This window comes from Littorina saxatilis, linkage group LG11 (assembly GCF_037325665.1).
Source record: "Littorina saxatilis isolate snail1 linkage group LG11, US_GU_Lsax_2.0, whole genome shotgun sequence".
NCBI classification, from domain to species: Eukaryota; Metazoa; Mollusca; class Gastropoda; order Littorinimorpha; family Littorinidae; genus Littorina; species Littorina saxatilis.
The window spans coordinates 44,497,266-44,517,788 of record NC_090255.1 but is presented as its reverse complement, the minus strand read 5'-3'; the positions used below and the strand labels follow the sequence as shown (position 1 = coordinate 44,517,788).

Here is a 20,523-nt window from a genome sequence, read left to right as displayed (position 1 = left end):
CGACTTTCGTTTCCCTGCTGAGCAGTGTGTTCTTTCGTTAAGCTTAAGTCTAGTGACTTACTCCTTACAGGCTTGGTTGAGCTTGCGCCGCCTTTGTTCGTGTTATGTTAAAGCTTGTTCTCCGTTCTCGGAGTTGTAGTTTAAACATGGCGGTCTTTAGTGATAGCTCTGTCGGGCAGGGTACTTTGTTACCTGCTGAGCAGTTTGATCTGTTGTGTAAGCTTAGGTCTTATGACTTATCTTTTACAGATTATTTTGTCTTTACCTGTGCCGACCTTTGTGTGTTGGTATTCTGTTTTTTACTACATGTCTCCGTCTTGACGGAGTTCTAGTCGTCAACATGGCGGACTTGCGTTGTGACGTGCCGCCATTTGCATTATTTTTTCTGCCGGTTGTTGAACTTTTGGCTCCGTTTTCTGGAGTTTTTTGTTGCTTCAACCTAGTGTAGGCAGTGCCCGGTGTTACGGGTGCATGCCGCCATTTGCATTTTAGTATTTTGTAATTATTTTTGCGAAATTTTCGATCCTGTGAGAAAGGAGTCGTTGCGTGTTTCGTTTGATCCTCCTGCTAGCTTGCCCGTTTTGTCGCCGCAGGAGAAAGAGACCCAGGCGGTCTCGCGCGTTGAATTGTTTGCTCTTTTTTCTACTTTCAAGGATCAAATGAGGGAGATGCTGGCAACTGACAGGGGTGTGTCTTACTCCACCATTCCAGCTTTGCCTCCAGGGGTTGGCAACGCTTCCTCTTTGTCGAGGATTGTTCTTTCCGCTACGTTTACGTCGGCGGACGTTGCTGTTCCTCAGCTTTCGGCTTCGGCCGATCAGGTACGTGTTCATGGAAGTTCGGGGTGTTCGGCGCAAATGCGTGCTGCTCATCTCGACGGTTATTCCACCCTTGACGCTGGGGCCGGTACGTCCGGTCCCTCGTACTCGGGTTCAACTGCTTCGGCAAAGGGATTTCCGGCCACAGGATTTCTTCCGAGAGATCGTGGCACTTTCATTTTGTTACCATCGACTTCCGGTTCACAGCCTACGGGGGTTCCGGTCGTTGGTGGTAACGGCAATCCGTTTCCTGCCTACGCTTCCGCTGAGGCGGTTGCGGACGGTGGGGGACAGGTTGGGTCAGCTTCCGGGTAAAGCACAGGTGTGTTCCGGTCGCCTTCCCTTCCGGATTGCCAGCTACCGCTGGTTCCGGTCCGCCGGTTCCGGGGTAGACTTTTGGAAGTTTGGGGCACTCAGCACACGAGCGTGTTGTTTGTCTCGACGGTTATTCCACCCTTGACGCTGGGGCTGGTACGTCCGGTCCCTCGTACTCGGGTTCAACTGCTTCGGCAAAGGGATTTCCGGCCACAGGGTTTCTTTCGGGAGATCGTGGCACTTTCAAATCGTTACCATCGACTTCCGGTTCACAGCCTACGGGGGTTCCGGTCGTTGGTGGTAACGGCAATCCGTTTCCTGCCTACGCTTCCGCTCAGGCGGTTGCGTACGGTGGGGGACAGGATGGGTCAGCTTCCGGGCGGAGCACAGGTGTGTTTCCGGTCGCCTTCCCTTCCGAATTGCCAGCTACCTCTGGTTCCGGGCAATGGTAGCAGCTCGGCTTTGCCGGTCCTCCTTGGTGTGGTTACACAGGGTTCCGTTACGGCGAGTTCATCAGTTCCGTTGCGGGGCAATGATGGTTCCGGTCATGATCGGGCTTCATCAGACATCTTTGTTGATGATGTGGATGTTGTCGAGGATTGTGATGACTCTTCCGAGGCGGAACACAACTTTCGAGTTGAGAGGAGGTTCTTGCGCGCGCTGTATGCCGCCGCTGAGGTTACCTCTCGATACTTTGCAGAAGGGGTGACAACTTCGTAGCGGCACCACCTTTCGCATTTGGCGATTTCCAGGGTGACAATGAGACTAGCGTTCACTTCCGGTTTCGGGAGTCGCCCTCTGTAGCCTATGAGATGGCTAAGGTGTTGAGTTCCGGTGCTGTTAGCATCTTTCCTCTGTTCACTGCTCATGGGGATGTGTCGGAGTCTGTTCAGCCATGGCTGGCTTCTCCGAGCAATTGTTCTCGCACGTCGTCTTTCATGCTTCGTAACCAAAGCTGAACGGGAAGCCCAATCATTCTTTTGATCCTTTTGCACTTCCGAGTTCCCCCCTTCAGGTCACTCCTGCGTTGGGGGACAATCATTTACGGCTTCGGCCAATGATGGTTCTGGGAACAAGGACTCTTTGCCTAGTAGGCTTCCAATGTCAACCCTTTGGGTTTCAGGTTGTTGGTGGTTTTGGTATCCCGTCTCTCACTTCTGTTTTCGGAGTGAAGGACTGTACGCATTAGCATCAACCCACACTGTCAAGGTGTTGCGGGTGTTTTGTACTAGGGATTTTGCCTTTTTCTGGTTCGTTTTTGTTGACGTTCCAGGTAATCGTAGCACTTTGTTCTTGCCTGTCCGCAACTTCTGATGTCAACCCTTTGGGGTCCAGGTTGTTGGGAGCAGTGATGCCGTGTATCTTACTTCCTGTTCTGCTGCGGCTGTTTAGGATGGTAAGGTTTTGTACGTGATGGCATCTATGATTACTGTTTGCGTAGGTCCCCGCGTCTGACTTTTAGTCTCTCAGCGGATCAGACGCGTTCTGGGTTTTCGGCCATATTCAGGGTGTTTCTTGATTGGCGGCGAAATTTATTCCGGATTTTTCTTAAGGATGCTCCTTAGTTCACGACAGCTGTCGGTTTTTGAGCGTTCATCGTTTTTGTCCTCTCGAGGAGGTTGTTCGGACTTTCTTGTGACTTCCTCTGTTTTGACAAGAAGCGTCTGAAGTCAGTTTGGGGGCAACATGACGGCCGGTTTCGGCGACTTTGTCTTACCTACGGGTAGCGACGGTCCAGTTCATAGTCATAGTCATTCATTGGTGCTTTCTGCCACGACCCACGAAGTTATGAGTGCTTGTCTTTGCTAGACTTGGACTCTTAACGCAGGAAGTTTACTGCGTCATTCGCTCGGTCTTGATTGGGTAGTTGCTCAAGCAGGTCATGCACCAGCAGTAGCCTACTTTTGGCTAACCGTTTGGATCATGTTGGGTTCACAGCTTGGTTCATTAGAGGGTGAGTGTTCTGGTAGTTTGGGTACTTCAGGAACACGTTTGCTCGTTCTTGAGATTTTTCTCACCGATGAGGGCTTGATATCTTTTTCTCAGGTATCACTTGTTTTCGGTAGGAGATCGGTCACGAACTGACGTCATCGCCTAGGCCTGGCGGGCTTCACACCCTCCCAGGGTGTAACATAGCGACATTATGTTTTAACGGTCGCTACAGGGTTTGTCCTTTTCAGTTCTGTGTTGACAAACTTAGGCTCTGATCGTTCCGCGTTCGGCACTACAGCTAGCTCCCACTGTATGCTTGCTTCCTGTCTTGTCGATTAAATTTCATAGCTTATTGCTAGTGAGTATTGGTAGACTTTTGCCTCTTTCGATTAAAGTCGCTTTGGTTTTGATGAGCAATCTCGGTTTATCTCTTGATGAGAGGTTGCATTCTCGCCGACCTGCAAATTGTTGCCTTTGTTTTCGGCTTTAAGTCATTTGACTCTTTTGTGGGAGAGTCTAGCAAGGCCAGATGTTTTCCGACATTTGTCTTGCTCTATCCTTTGAACAAGGGGCAAGTTATTGTCTCTGGTTCATTGCGAACATTTAGCGTTTCCTCTTGGACTATGGTGCTGTGGTTTACTCAAGCCTTAATCTTTTAGTGCTTCACTCCGTGGAGGGTGTTTCACTTGTGGTCGTTTGGAACTTCTTGTTCTCTTCGAGGGGAGACGCAAAGGTTCGTTTTTTATTACTCGCTCGCCTCGGAGGACATATCTGTTTGTCTTCCGAACTTGCACGGCTCTCTTTTGAGTTAAGAGCTGTCTTTCTGGTCTAGCCGTTTGTAAGAGATTGTTCTCTCTTTTCGTCAGTCACGACCAAGACAGCGTATTTTAGGCCTTTTCACTTAGCCTAGGTCTCAACAGGCTTTACGTGAAAGGGGTTATTTATCTAGGTTGATTTTTTCTGGTGGTTTCTTTGCCATCATTAACTTTCTATGAGTGCAAATAAAAGGGGGGGGGGCAGTCAGCCCTTCCTCCAGCACCTGCATTAGTGCAAGTTCTAGGTTCTGGGCATAGGCTTTAGCATTCTCCAGTTCAGGAGGATGTTAAGACTTTCCACGAACTGTTGTTATCGTAGGAAGTCTATGTTTCGTTATTCTGGAGGAACGTCGTCAGGTCTTGACAAGACTTTTCTCTTTCTACGCCCTGCGTGGTAAGGGCCCTGCGTCCAAGCTTTTGTCTTTTGAAATTAATTCCAACTTGGGATTTCTTTTTGTTTTTAAGCTCTTTTTTAAGAGCCATAGATTTGGAGACATGCTAGCCTTTCTTTATAGGAAGGCTCTCAGACTCCTTTTTGTCAGTGTTCACTTCCCCTTAAGGGTGTAGCGTTTTACATACCTCTGGGTCTCGCTCAAGGTTTTGAGTATTTGACTACTTGTCTTGCATGGCTCCTTTTGGTTCTTGCGTTTCAACGGATAGAACCAAATTATTGCTAGGCAGCCCTGACTAGATGGGCTTTTACACTCATTAACAGGCTTATGAGTGCGGCAGTCAAATGGGGGGGAGCTTTCTTTCTTCCTCTGGGTTGTCTAGAATTCATGGGGCCTGAGCTTGGACCCTTTAGCCGGTGGTTCTGTTGCCAGACAATTCTCGTATGGCACCTCAGTGGTGTTTGGACGTCATGTTTAGACGTCTTTCTTTACTACTTTTGTGCGTGTTTTGGTACCCACTGCAATGGTAGTAGTTGCTTACCAATTATGGTTGAAGCAGGCTGGTTTCTTATCATGTTAAGTGAGATTCCCGCCACCTTATGTAGCAATCTGCTATTTATGTGAGTTGTAGTAAGAATATGTTATTTAATCGAAAATTTCTTAATAAATTTTCATTTAATTAATATACTTACCAACTCACATAGTTAATGCCCTCCCATCCTACCCCGCAATCGTTTTTTTGTTAATGGTTGAAGGTGGTGTTTCATTGGGAATGAGTTTGCCGGTGATATGTGCCGCGCATGCGCGGGCTACCGGTGAGGGGAGGTAACTACCAGGGCCTTGTTGTCAAGGTTTTGTTTTGATTTGGGGGTTACCTCCCCCTGTTTCCAGGGTTAGTACTTCAATGTCTTACGCATCAAACTGAAGTTAATGCTATTTATGTGAGTTGGTAAGTATATTAATTAAATGAAAATTTATTAAGAAATTTTCGATTATAATACAGTATGCCTGTTGTTTGTTGTTTAATTTGTTGCCCCACAGTCTATGTTACGTCTTCGTTCTGTTTTAGATTTTTACGCTTTTATGTGAGTTCTGTTTTATTGTCAGACTTTTTATGTGTAACTATGTGTCTATTACTTATCTTGCGTGTTTGGTTTTTTTCATCTTTTTAAAAACAATTTTTCTACATTATCTGATATAACTATAAGTGGTCATAGTCTATGAATTGTTTTTAATGCTTGTATGTTATTTCTTACGAGAAACCTTTTTATATGTAAAATGTTAAATTTTAATGTCTAATGTAAAGCGCCATGAGACTGCCATTTGGCGGTGAACAGCGCTATAAAACAATGTTTTATTATTATTATTATTATGTTTGTGCGTGTGCTTGCGTCATGTGTGCGTGCATGTTTGTGTTCATTAGTGTGTGTGTGTGTGTGTGGAACATCAACCTCACCTCTTTTCTCTTTGCTGATAAAGTGTGTGTGTGTGCGTGTGTGTGTGAGTGTGTGTGTGTGTGCTTGCGTCATGTGTGCATGCATGTTTGTGTTTATTAGTGTGTGTTTGTGTGTGTGCTTGGGATTGTTGCTTGTCATATTTTCTACTTGTCTAACTAATGTGTGGTCTGTGAGAAAGACTGACCTATGGAACTAATTGACAACAGTTTGATAAGTAAAACGAAAGGTAGTTCATAAACTGTTATCGTCATTGAGGATCTAGATGTTTTAGATCTCCACTGTTAATAGTGTTATGGGTGAGGTTTATGGGGGCGGTGTCCTGTGTTTAGAAGCGTTATTAGACGGGAGAGAGACGTGAGAGTGAATACTGTTTACTCATGACTGTGTGTGTCCACAGGGCCGTTCTTCATCGTGTGGGCCATGGTCAACTCTGTGGCCTGGGGTTACGGGGCGACTCAGGCCTTGCCCTGGACAACCGTCGTCCTGCTCATGGCACTCTGGGTCTTCAGTAAGTCTGTCTGACTGTCTGTCTGTCTGTCTGTCTGTCTGAGTCTGTCTCTCTGTCTGTCTGTCTGAGTCTGTCTGAGTCTGTCTCTCTGTCTGTCTGTCTGTCTGTCTGAGTCTGTCTCACTGTCTGTCTGTCTGAGTCAGTCTCTCTGTCTGTCTGTCTGTCTGTCTGTCTGTCTGTCTGTCTGTCTGAGTCTGTTTCTCTGTCTGTCTGAGTCTGTCTGTCTGAGTCTGTCTCTCTGTCTGTCTCTCTGTCTGTCTGTCTGAGTCTGTCTGAGTCTGTCTCTCTGTCTGTCTGTCTGTCTGTCTGTCTGAGTCTGTCTCTCTGTCTGTCTGAGTCTGTCTCTCTGTCTGTCTGTCTGAGTCTGTCTGTCTGAGTCTGTCTCTCTGTCTGTCTGAGTCTGTCTGCCTGTCTGTCTGTCTGTCTGTATCTCTGTCTGTCTGAGTCTGCCTGTCTGTCTGTCTGTCTGAGTCTGTCTCTCTGTCTGTCTGTCTGTCTGAGTCTGTGTCTCTTTCTGTCTGTCTCTCTCTCTGTCTGTCTGTCTGTCTGAGTCTGTCTCTCTGTCTGTCTATCTGTCGGTCTGTCTCTCTGTCTGTCTCTCTGTCTGTCTGTCTGAGTCTGTCTCTCTGTCTGTCTGTCTGTCTCTCTGTCTGTCTGTCTCTCTGTCTGTCTGAGTCTGTCTGTCTGTCTGTCTGTCAGTCTGAGTCTGTCTGTCTGAGTCAGTCTCTCTGTCTGTCTGTCTGTCTGTCTGTCTGTCTGTCTGTCTGTCTGAGTCTGTCTGTCTGCCTGTCTGTCTGTCTGTCTGTCTGTCACTCAGGCCTTGCCCGGGACCACTGTCGTACTGCTCATGGCACTCTGGGTCTTTAGTAAGTGTCTGTCTCTCTGTCTCTCTGTCTCTCTGTCTGTCTGTGTGTGTGTGGGGTGGGGGGGGGAGGGTTGTGTCAAGAGGGAGCGTGTGGTGTTGGTTAGAAAAAGAGAGAGTTTGTATACAGTGTGTTTCTGCCTTGTTCTGTCCATGTGGTTGATAGCCATGACTGTGCTCAGTCCTGTCCATGTGGTTGATAGCCATGACTGCTCAGTCCTGTCCATGTGGTTGATAGCCATGACTGCTCAGTCCTGTCCATGTGGTTGATAGCCATGACTGTGCTCAGTCCTGTATTCTGTGTCTCCCTTCTTCTCATTTACTATCTATCTTTTCATAAACTCTGGTTGTACATGTGGCTGCTCACATACTGGATGGGGTGTACGGGGTGTATGGGTTGTTAGAGGAGAGGTAGCACCTTTGTAAACCTGGCAGCAGCTCCCCCTTTTGGGATAGATGGGAACCTGGTCCTCACTCTTCTGGCTCCAAGAAAGCTGTTAGGGATACCAGTGGCCACACCCCGGTATACCGCTTCTGCTGGCGGACTAAACGAAGTGAGGGGCTGGCTGATGTGTTCTACTCATCGTTGGGTATACCGAGCTCAACAGGCTTGGCAGGCAGTCGATCTAGGGGAGAGACCCCCAATAAATGTCCATAGCCGAAAGGGAAGTGCAGGACCCACGCGGTGCCTAACTGCGGCACCACGTTTGAAACGCTTGATGACAGTGTGGAAGGAGCGAACGAGAAGAAGAAGAAACCATACTGTGTGCTCATTTGTGTTTTGCATTGGAAGCTAGCTTTTACAGAAAGGAAAGTGGTTAAATCAGATGTGCCAATCTGTAGACTTATTTGAACCATTGCAGTTGGCTACCCCCTGACTGTGATTGGAGGGATCTTCGGCAAGAACTGGGCCACAGGATTCGATGCTCCGTGTCGCACCAAGAACATCTCACGGGAAATCCCCTCCGTCCCCCTCTACCGCTCCTGTCTGGCCCACTGTGTGGTGGGGGGATTCCTGCCTTTTAGGTGAGTCTGTTTGTCTGTCTGTCTGTCTGGCCCACTGTGTGGTCGGGGGATTCCTGCCTTTTAGGTGAGTCTGTCTGTCTGTCTGTTGGTCTGTCTGTCTTCCCCTTATCTCTTAGATCAGGGTTAAAAAAAAAAACATAAAAAATCTAAATTTGGTGTTATTTTGTACTAAGCAAACTGTATTTTGACCATGTTCTATTGTGTCTGCTCTCAGCGCCATCTCTGTGGAGCTGTACTACATCTTCGCCACGCTGTGGGGCCGCGAGCAGTACACGCTCTTCGGCATTCTCTTCATCGTCTACGGCATCCTGCTCAGCGTCACCGCCTGCATCTCCGTGGCCTTGACCTACTTCCAGCTGTCGGCCGAGGACTACCGGTGGTGGTGGAGGTCCATCTTCAGTGCTGGGTGAGGAGGTCTTGTTCATTTCATTGATTTTATTATCCCAGTACTGGGTCGCTTCCTTCCAGTAGAAAGCTAGCAGTGGCGCCACCCAGGTGTGTGCGTGTTTAGGTGTAATCACAGGCGGAAGGTATCGTCTACTGGACTACTACTATCACGGAAAGACTACAAGGTACGTCACTCACCTTCGAGTCTTCTGTGTTCTTGGAGTCGCTTCCTGGGGAAAAATATTGTTCAAGACGGTTTGCCTCTTCCTACAGTCTATGTAAGGTCAAATATATACAGTTGAATGATTGTTTGAACTATTATGTGCCTTTAGTTTTCAACTTCCGTCCGCTGCAGGTTGTTTTTAACCATCATTTGGACGAATCTTCGTTTGCGAGCCGCTAATCCACTTGGGGACAAATCATGTATCCGCACCGAATATGCATACCAGCGCTCATTGGTAAAATAACAGGATATTCGATGATTATTTTCCCGTGGGTAGCTTCCCTTTGCTGCACAATATTTACATATGTTTTAGACCAATGAGCGCTTCCACTGCAATGGGACATGAAGAAGGGGAGTGAAGAAGGGAAGTGGTGTGAGTATTGACTTTTCTTGTGTTGCCAGGTCCACAGGGATGTTTGTCTTCCTGTACGCCATGTTCTACTACATGAAGCGGTCCAACATGTCCGGCACGCTGCAGACCATGGAATTCTTCGGCTACACGGCCTTGACCTGCTACGTCTTCTTCCTGATGCTGGGCACCGTGTCCTTCTTCGCCTCGCTCAAGTTCGTCAGGTACATCTACGTCAACCTCAAGATGGACTGAGGGCCGCTCCTCTCGCCGGCGTCTCCATCTCCGTCGCCATCTGGATCTTGCTGGAGCCTGTTTCGGCTATGGGTGACGGGTGGTGTGCGCATCGCTATTTAAAAAGACCTTCAGACATGGTCGTCATTTTCTTTTCTCTTCATCATTTATTGCGACTCTGCTGCTGCTGTTGGCTTCGTCATGATGTGGGTGGGGGTGAGCGACCAGCTGCTGGCGTCATTTTGCTGTAAAAAGAAATTCTAGAGGTAACAAACATATTTTTCACATGTCTGAAGTCTGAAAAAAGAGACAGATTTTGTGTATCCATATTTGTATGATTTTTGGGTGGACCTTTTTTTTCAAATATTCCTCAGGTTTTACAGGGGTGAGCCAAGCAGTAAAGATGGATAGTGAGGTATGTTTCAGTTGTGGATATTGTTGACAATGTTGTTGAAGATTAGGATTGGTGATATAGACAACACATCACACCTCTTTTTTACATTTAGTCAAGTTTTGACTAAATGTTTTAATATTGAGGGGGAATCGAGACGAGGGTCGTGGTGTATGTGTGTCTGTGTGTGTGTGTAGAGCGATTCAGACTAAACTACTGGACCGATCTTTATGAAATTTGACATGAGAGTTCCTGGGAATGATGTCCCCGGCCTTTTATTTTCATTTTTTCGATAAATATCTTTGATGACGTGATATCCGGCTTTTTGTGAAAGTTGAGGCGGCACTGTCACACCCTCATTTTTCAATCAAATTGATTGAAATTTTGGCAAAGCAATCTTCGACGAAGGCCAGACTTTGGTATTGCATTTCAGCTTGGTGGCTTAAAAACTAATGAATGAGTTTGGTCATTAAAAATCGGAAACTTGTAATTAAAATTATTTTTTTATTAAACGATCCAAAAACAATTTCATCTTATTCTTCGTCATTTTCTGATTCCAAAAACATATACATATATGTTATATTTGGATTACAAACAAGCTCTGAAAATTAAAAATATGAAAATTATGATTAAAATTAATTTTCCAAAATCGATTTAAAAACAATTTCATCTTATTCCTTGTCGGTCCCTGATTCCAAAAACATATAGATATGATATGTTTGGATTAAAAACAAACTCAGTAAGCTAAAAAGAATAGAGATACAGAAAAGCGTGTTATCCTGCTCAGCGCGACCACTACCGCACTATTCTGGCTTGTCGATTTTACTGCCTTTGCCACGAGCGGTGGACTGACGAAACTACGAGTATGCGGTCTTGGTGAAAAAAGCAGTGCGTTCAGTTTCATTCTGTGAGTTCGACAGCTTGACTAAATGTTGTTATTTCGCCTTACGCGACTTGTTCTTTTCTTCTGGTCTGTCACTTTATCCCTTACCAGTAAAACTAAAAAGTTTATTTGAACTATTCATGTTGGCTATGTGATAATAGCCATGATGAACACTTACATACTTTGTTGCCAGCAAATGTTTGCTGCTTGAAACACTTGTGTTAGTTTTTTTATACTTTTTTTCGACCCTTGTCTTTTGGTATGGTATTTGTTTGTGTGTATGCTACAGTCTAACGATGAAGGAAAGAATTACAGAAAGTTTTTAGATTTGTGTCTGTGTTTGTGGGAAAAACGGCAACAAAGTGACAATGCCAAACTGTGTAGGTGGCACAAAGCTACTGGATGTGTTTCTGATCTATAGATATGTTAGGGATGGTGAGATGATTTGTTGGGGATGGTGAGATGATATGTTAGAGATGGGGAGATGATATGTTAGGGATGGGGAGATATGCTAGGGATGGTGAGATATGTTAGGGATTGTGAGATATGTTGGGGATTGTGAGATATGTTGGGGATTGTGAGATATGTTAGGGATGGGGAGATGATATGTTAGGGATGGGGAGATATGCTAGGGATGGTGAGATATGTTAGGGATAGTGAGATGATATGTTGGGGATGGGGAGATATGTTGGGGATTGTGAGATGATATGTTAGGGATGGGGAGATGATATGTTGGGGATGGGGAGATATATTGGAGATGGGGAGATATGTTGGGGATGAGGAGATATGTTGGGGATGGTGAGATGTTATGTTGGGGATGGTGAGATATGTTAGGGATGGGGAGATGATATGTTGGGGATGGGGAGATGATATGTTGGGGATAGTGAGATGATATGTTAGGGATGGGGAGATATATGTTGGGGATTGAGATGATATGTTAGGGATGGGGAGATGATATGTTGGGGATGGGGAGATGATATGTTGGGGATGGTGAGATGATATGTTAGGGATGGGGAGATGATATGTTGGGGATGGTGAGATATGTTAGGGATGGGGAGATGATATGTTGGGGATGGTGAGATGATATGTTGGGGATGGTGAGATGATATGTTAGGGATGGTGAGATGATATGTTGGGGATGGTGAGATGATATGTTGGGGATGGGGAGAAGATATGTTGGGGATGGTGAGATGATATGTTGGGGATGGGGAGATATGTTGGGGATGGTGAGATGATATGTTGGGGATGGTGAGATGATACGTTGGGGATGGGGAGATATGTTGGGGATGGTGAGATGATATGTTGGGGATGGTGAGATGATATGTTGGGGATGGGGAGATATGTTGGGGATGGGGAGATGATATGTTGGGGATGGGGAGATGATATGTTGGGGATGGGGAGATGATATGTTGGGGATGGTGAGATGATATGTTGGGGATGGTGAGATGATATGTTAGGGATGGGGAGGCAGTGTTTTTGGTGGTGGATGTTTTGTTTGTTCAGTGCTTGTCTCAGCTGCTCTCTTTTAACAATTCACTTGATTGTTTTGATCTGTCATCTGTTATTAGCATTCAGCAAACTGGTTAATCAAGACGACAATATGATATGGAATCAATAGTATTTAGGCACACTTCGTGTCAGTGTGCAGTCTCTTCAATGGTGCTTTGGCGTGCGCTATAGTTGATTGTCATTGCTGCTGTTACAGCACATCACTTGTATCAAGCCTCAGTCGGATCTCTTCTTCACTTGTCCTGAACTTTGCTGATATTGGGTGTGAATGTATCGTCTATAGTTGTCATGTTACACTCTAGAAAGTTTCAGCTGTTTGAATACAGAATGTGTCAGCTGTTTGAATACAGAATGTGTCGAACCGTGGCCCTCTATTTTTCTCTCTTATTTATTTGAGGAACAAAAAGAGCCATGTTGATCTTGAAACTCCTTCTGCTTGTCAAACCATTGTGTGGAGACCTGCACCTTAGGTATACATAGTGACACGTTAGACTGGTACCAATTGTATGTCGGTGTAAACAAATTGTTCCTGGTTCCTATTTGTCAGAGATAGGAGCAACAGTATGCTTGCTTGTGAAGTCCTAACAGTGCCGCATCACTGTGGCAAAGTGAGAGTCTGGTGGCCTGTCAGTTTTGATGTGTGAAACGAGGGTTAAATCCCTGAGAGTTACTGCTGCAACATTGACTCTGACACAGCCTAATTACCTCTAGGATAGAACCAGGTCAGTTGATGTGAGGTTTCCTTGAGACCAAAGCTGTGTTGTTAAGCAGCATCAGCTCCACAACACTGATGTGAGGTTTCCTTGAGACCAAAGCTGTGTTGTTAAGCAGCATCAGCTCCACAACACTGATTAGAGTTAAAGGTACAAGCTGTGTTGTTAAGCAGCATCAGCTCCACAACACTGATTAGAGTTAAAGGTACAAGTGATAAGAAACAAATGAATGTTCTATGGATTTGTTTTCTCTATTTCTCTTCTTGTGGCAGATTTGAGGATTTCTCTTGTTCTTGTCTGTAGTTTACTGGGTGTAGAAAATTATCTATTGTGACTAAATGACCTAGAAAGTGACTGTGGTCAATTCTGTGTAAACACATTTCATTCTGTTTGTGTGTGTGTGTGTGAGTGTATGTGTGTGTGTGTGTGTGTGAGTGTGTGTGTGTGTGTGAGTGTAAGAATGTGTATATGTGAACTCGAGTGAACTTGTGAAGATGAGGTGAACGTGTGGAAGACTTGTAGTGAATAGACTGAGACTGAGAGTGCTTTAGATGCAATGGATAATATTGTGATCTTGAGCGAAACATTTCTTTTGTGCCCATGTCAGTTGTAAATGATTCATACATCAGTGGTGTACACACACATTATTAAACATGTTTTTTGTGCCCATGTCGATTGTAAATGATTCATACATCAGTGGGGTACATGTACACACACATTATTAAAAAGACAACAACTGTGAAAATGAGAGCAAAATTGCTTTTTTTGCCATGAGAGAAATGTTTGTAAACGTTGCTGTAAATTGGCGCTTGTAATGTAAATGCTTAAGTTACACACATGGATTATAGCCCTTTTTCCGCTAACGCTTTTGTTTCAATCTGTGGGGGTATAATGTGTGAAAGGATTTGACTGCAGGGCCAATAGGATAAGACGGACTGTTCTTCGTGTTTGTGATCAAAATTGCTTGTGTGTTCATGAACCTTGTTTACATTACATTTGTAACATGACATGGTTTTTCAAGGACACGTTATTAACGTGTTAGACATTTAAAACTGTGATAGTGCCTGTGTTATTACAAGTTAATTTGTAGAATCCAAGAAAAGTTAAAATGAAATTGATGCTTATTTTTTGTTGTTTTATTTGCACTGGGCCAAGGGACCTAGTTTAGCGTTGCTTTTGGTTATTTGTTTACCGTTGTTAAAATAAAACAAACAGTTTTTGGCGAAACTGATATATTGTATATGTTACAAGCCCCTGTCATAAAATCAAATGTAGAATGCATGTTACAAAAAGACAAAATAATATTTTTGACACAGCTGATATCACTTTTATGTTTTGTGTAAATTTCGTTCAGACTTTATTTTCAGGGTCCCAGTAAGGTCATATATTGTTCAGTAAAACCTGCATCTAGCAGACCCTTATTTCGGCGGACACCTTAGCATAACGGACAATTCAAGTGAGGACGGATGTATTTTACTCTCAAAAACACCTTAACCCTTTACCACCTGAGCACTTTTTTGACCCCTTCGTGACCTCACCTTCTGGGTGCCCTAGGGTGGCTCGGAAGTGCCTGGTCAGTACGCTGGATAGATTGAAATTGTCCGTGAAACAGTCTTTCAACTTTACAAATCCAAAAAATAGTTATGCGGTACATTGTTTAGCAGGAAACTTGAAAAACATAAAGGCCACCTGCCGGGCCACTTTGGGCGATTCAGGTGGAAAAGTGTTAAAAGAGCGAACACCTCAAAGGCGCGGACGCGGACACCCTTTTTTGGTCCCGATTGGGTTCGTTACTTGTCAACAACGGACAAACCCTTGAAGCAGACAGCTTTTAGCAGACGCTGGTCCGCCATCTTGGTTCTGCAAATAAAATCTCGCTGGCGATGTGAACGCGCGAGAAGCTTATTTTGTAAGCCAATGACAGCACTTGAAAGAAGTTGATTTTTGTATGGTGCACGCTCATTGGTCGATGCCGTGAACTCACAAACATTTCGGGTTTCTACTTTCTGTACTGTGATGCATCTTCGTCTCATCCTTCGTCTTCGTCTCATCATGCCAAAACGAAAAAAATTGACTTTAGAAGAGAGAGTCGATGTCATAAAGACCGTTCAAAAAGTTGCTGATGAGCTGAATTGAGGAAAAACTCAAATTTTCAACATACAAGCTGATCGAACACAAATTCTCAGTCAGTGGGACTCCGGTGCCAGATCGACGTTTTAATAATCACTGTGGCAAAAAAGAATCAGTGACTGTTGGGTGTTTTTTTTCTCAAAAAAAATGTTGGCGCATTCATATTCATAAAAAAGGACACCTTGCTACAAAGGACATTGGCAAGGCTCCCCAAGAGCGTCCTTTGCTCACAGGTTTTACTGTACTACGTTGCAAGCCCCTGGAGCAATTTTTTGATTAGTGCTTTTGTGAACAAGAAACAATTGACAAGTGGCTCTATCCCATCTCCCCCCTTTCCCGGTCGCGATATAACCTTCGTGGTTGAAAACGACGTTAAACACCAAATAAAGAATTTTCAGGGTGTTTGAAGTGTGATGCATTATTCACCGTATCTGTTGACAGCCAGGCTTTCTCCCATTCAAAATCACTGCATTACTTGTGAAGTGTACCAAATAGTTATTTACATTGAATATATATATGTATATTTTATAACGCCAAATTGTGTAGTGAGATTATAAAGAAATCATTCCTGAATACATAAAGCTGCAGCTTGGGGGGGGGGGGGGGGGGGGGGGGGGTCTGCAAGTTAACTTATCAGGAAGATGCCATATTTTCCCTCAAATGTTTCATATCCTAATTTGGTGATGTCCATTTTTAGTACATACATTTTGCTGCAGGTGTGATGTTAGGGAGACGTGTTGTTTGTGGAAGTGTTCACAGCACACAATATTTGCTGATGTTGTTTTAATGTTAGGGAGACAATGTGTTGTATGTTGTACAAGCGCTTGAAACGTGAGGGGAACGAAAGGTTGAATCTTTGCCTGTGTTTTATCTGACGGAGACTGGCGATGGTCTCTGTGCGGGGGTGTCAATATTCACAGTGTACACTGGTGTGTGTGTACAGTACGCGTTCTGTACAAACATTCGACTGTGGGTTATTTTGTCAATAAAATTGTGTAAAATGCATCGTGTTGCTTGTGTGGCTTGCCATTGAAACTCGTTTTTCTGCGTTTGTTTATAAAAGTCTGTTGCTCGCTGTGCAAATCAGCATGGGGGGCTGAAGGGAGACTGATACCTCGCCTAACAGCTCTGGCCTTTACCGGGACATGGGAGGGAGACTGATACCTCGCCTAACAGCTCTGGCCTTTACAGGGACATGGGAGGGAGACTGATACCTCGCCTAACAGCTCTGGCCTTTACAGGGACATGGGAGGGAGACTGATACCTCGCCTAACAGCTCTGGCCTTTACAGGGACATGGGAGGGAGACTGATACCTCGCCTAACAGCTCTGGCCTTTACAGGGACATGGGAGGGAGACTGATACCTCGCCTAACAGCTCTGGCCTTTTATGGGGACATGGGAGGGAGACTGATACCTCGCCTAACAGCTCTGGCCTTTTATGGGGACATGGGAGGGAGACTGATACCTCGCCTAACAGCTCTGGCCTTTTACAGGGACATGGGAGGGAGACTGATACCTCGCCGAACAGCTCTGACCTTTTATAGGGACATGGGAGGGAGACTGATACCTCGCCTAACAGCTCTGGCCTTTTATGGGGACATGGGAGGGAGACTGATACCTCGCCTAACAGCTCTGGCCTTTACAGGGACATGGGAGGGAGACTGATACCTCGCCTAACAGCTCTGGCCTTTTATGGGGACATGGGAGGGAGACTGATACCTCGCCTAACAGCTCTGGCCTTTACAGGGACATGGGAGGGAGACTGATACCTCGCCTAACAGCTCTGGCCTTTTACAGGGACATGGGAGGGAGACTGATACCTCGCCTAACAGCTCTGGCCTTTTATCGGGACATGGGAGGGAGACTGATACCTCGCCTAACAGCTCTGGCCTTTTATCGGGACATGGGAGGGAGACTGATACCTCGCCTAACAGCTCTGGCCTTTACAGGGACATGGGAGGGAGACTGATACCTCGCCTAACAGCTCTGGCCTTTTATCGGGACATGGGAGGGAGACTGATACCTCGCCTAACAGCTCTGGCCTTTTATCGGGACATGGGAGGGAGACTGATACCTCGCCTAACAGCTCTGGCCTTTTACAGGGACATGGGAGGGAGACTGATACCTCGCCTAACAGCTCTGGCCTTTTATGGGGACATGGGAGGGAGACTGATACCTCGCCTAACAGCTCTGGCCTTTTATGGGGACATGGGAGGGAGACTGATACCTCGCCTAACAGCTCTGGCCTTTTACAGGGACATGGGAGGGAGACTGATACCTCGCCTAACAGCTCTGACCTTTTATAGGGACATGGGAGGGAGACTGATACCTCGCCTAACAGCTCTGGCCTTTTATAGGGACATGGGAGGGAGACTGATACCTCGCCTAACAGCTCTGGCCTTTACAGGGACATGGGAGGGAGACTGATACCTCGCCTAACAGCTCTGGCCTTTTATGGGGACATGGGAGGGAGACTGATACCTCGCCTAACAGCTCTGGCCTTTACAGGGACATGGGAGGGAGACTGATACCTCGCCTAACAGCTCTGGCCTTTACAGGGACATGGGAGGGAGACTGATACCTCGCCTAACAGCTCTGGCCTTTTATAGGGACATGGGAGGGAGACTGATACCTCGCCTAACAGCTCTGGCCTTTTATGGGGACATGGGAGGGAGACTGATACCTCGCCTAACAGCTCTGGCCTTTACAGGGACATGGGAGGGAGACTGATACCTCGCCGAACAGCTCTGGCCTTTTATGGGGACATGGGAGGGAGACTGATACCTCGCCTAACAGCTCTGGCCTTTTATGGGGACATGGGAGGGAGACTGATACCTCGCCTAACAGCTCTGGCCTTTATAGGGACATGAGAAGGAGACTGATACCTCGCCTAACAGCTCTGGCCTTTTACAGGGACATGGGAGGGAGACTGATACCTCGCCTAACAGCTCTGGCCTTTTATGGGGACATGGGAGGGAGACTGATACCTCGCCTAACAGCTCTGGCCTTTTATGGGGACATGGGAGGGAGACTGATACCTCGCCTAACAGCTCTGGCCTTTATAGGGACATGAGAAGGAGACTGATACCTCGCCTAACAGCTCTGGCCTTTTACAGGGACATGGGAGGGAGACTGATACCTCGCCTAACAGCTCTGGCCTTTACAGGGACATGGGAGGGAGACTAATACCTCGCCTAACAGCTCTGGCCTTTATAGGGACATGGAAGGAGACTGATACCTCGCCTAACAGCTCTGGCCTTTTACAGGGACATGGGAGGGAGACTGATACCTCGCCTAACAGCTCTGGCCTTTACAGGGACATGGGAGGGAGACTGATACCTCGCCTAACAGCTCTGGCCTTTTATAGGGACATGGGAGGGAGACTGATACCTCGCCTAACAGCTCTGGCCTTTACAGGAACATGGGAGGGAGACTGATACCTCGCCTAACAGCTCTGGCCTTTTACAGGGACATGGGAGGGAGACTGATACCTCGCCTAACAGCTCTGGCCTTTTATCGGGACATGGGAGGGAGACTGATACCTCGCCTAACAGCTCTGGCCTTTTACAGGGACATGGGAGGGAGACTGATACCTCGCCTAACAGCTCTGGCCTTTTATAGGGACATGGGAGGGAGACTGATACCTCGCCTAACAGCTCTGGCCTTTTACAGGGACATGGGAGGGAGACTGATACCTCGCCTAACAGCTCTGGCCTTTACAGGGACATGGGAGGGAGACTGATACCTCGCCTAACAGCTCTGGCCTTTTATAGGGACATGGGAGGGAGACTGATACCTCGCCTAACAGCTCTGGCCTTTACAGGGACATGGGAGGGAGACTGATACCTCGCCTAACAGCTCTGGCCTTTTACAGGGACATGGGAGGGAGACTGATACCTCGCCTAACAGCTCTGGCCTTTTACAGGGACATGGGAGGGAGACTGATACCTCGCCTAACAGCTCTGGCCTTTACAGGGACATGGGAGGGAGACTGATACCTCGCCTAACAGCTCTGGCCTTTATAGGGACATGGGAGGGAGACTGATACCTCGCCTAACAGCTCTGGCCTTTACAGGGACATGGGAAGGAGACTGATACCTCGCCTAACAGCTCTGGCCTTTACAGGAACATGGGAGGGAGACTGATACCTCGCCTAACAGCTCTGGCCTTTTACAGGGACATGGGAGGGAGACTGATACCTCGCCTAACAGCTTTGGCCTTTACAGGGACATGGGAGGGAGACTGATACCTCGCCTAACAGCTCTGGTCTTTACAGGGACATGGGAGGGAGACTGATACCTCGCCTAACAGCTCTGGCCTTTTATAGGGACATGGGAGGGAGACTGATACCTCGCCTAACAGCTCTGGCCTTTACAGGGACATGGGAGGGAGACTGATACCTCGCCTAACAGCTCTGGCCTTTTATAGGGACATGGGAGGGAGACTGATACCTCGCCTAACAGCTCTGGCCTTTTATAGGGACATGGGAGGGAGACTGATACCTCGCCTAACAGCTCTGGCCTTTTATAGGGACATGGGAGGGAGACTGATACCTCGCCTAACAGCTCTGGCCTTTACAGGGACATGGGAGGGAGACTGATACCTCGCCTAACAGCTCTGGCCTTTTATAGGGACATGGGAGGGAGACTGATACCTCGCCTAACAGCTCTGGCCTTTTATAGGGACATGGGAGGGAGACTGATACCTCGCCTAACAGCTCTGGCCTTTACAGGGACATGGGAGGGAGACTGATACCTCGCCTAACAGCTCTGGCCTTTATAGGGACATGGGAGGGAGACTGATACCTCGCCTAACAGCTCTGGCCTTTAGAGGGACATGGGAGGGAGACTGATACCTCGCCTAACAGCTCTGGCCTTTACAGGGACATGGGAGGGAGACTGATACCTCGCCTAACAGCTCTGGCCTTTACAGGGACATGGGAGGGAGACTGATACCTGGCCTAACAGCTCTGGCCTTTTATAGGGACATGGGAGGGAGAATGATACCTCGCCTAACAGCTCTGGCCTTTTACAGGGACATGGGAGGGAGACTGATACCTCGCCTAACAGCTCTGGCCTTTACAGGGACATGGGAGGGAGACTGATACCTCGCCTAACAGCTCTGGCCTTTTACAGGGACATGGGAGGGAGACTGATACCTCGCCTAACAGCTCTGGCCTTTTACAGGGACATGGGAGGGAGACTGATACCTCGCCTAACAGCTCTGGCCTTTTATAGGGACATGGGAGGGAGACTGATACCTCGCCTAACAGCTCTGGCCTTTTATAGGGACAGGGGAGAGAGACTGATACCTCGCCTAACAGCTCTGGCCTTTACAGGGACATGGGAGGGAGACTGATACCTCGCCTAACAGCTCTGGCCTTTTACAGGGACATGGGAGGGAGACTGATACCTCGCCTAACAGCTCTGGCCTTTATAGGGACATGGGAGGGAGACTGATACCTCGCCTAACAGCTCTGGCCTTTTATAGGGACAGGGGAGAGAGACTGATACCTCGCCTAACAGCTCTGGCCTTTACAGGGACATGGGAGGGAGACTGATACCTCGCCTAACAGCTC

General features: G+C 46.9%; 1 protein-coding gene and 1 long non-coding RNA gene across 2 annotated transcripts in view; both read left to right on the top strand.

The window, feature by feature from the left end:
* The window catches only part of LOC138980563 (transmembrane 9 superfamily member 1-like), a 42,207-nt gene extending 30,715 nt beyond the window's left edge, over positions 1-11,492 (top strand). The window contains exons 12-15 of the mRNA XM_070353449.1: positions 6,127-6,237; positions 7,963-8,125; positions 8,340-8,531; positions 9,138-11,492. Of these exons, the coding sequence (XP_070209550.1) occupies positions 6,127-6,237; positions 7,963-8,125; positions 8,340-8,531; positions 9,138-9,339 (668 nt within the window). The 3' untranslated portion in view covers positions 9,340-11,492. The remainder of the gene's footprint in view (positions 1-6,126; positions 6,238-7,962; positions 8,126-8,339; positions 8,532-9,137) is intronic.
* A 44-nt stretch (positions 11,493-11,536) lies between these two features.
* LOC138980562 (uncharacterized) lies at positions 11,537-15,949 on the top strand. The gene is made up of 2 exons (XR_011460392.1): positions 11,537-12,964; positions 13,020-15,949. It is a non-coding gene; the product is annotated as an uncharacterized lncRNA (long non-coding RNA).
* Positions 15,950-20,523: the final 4,574 nt, after the last annotated feature.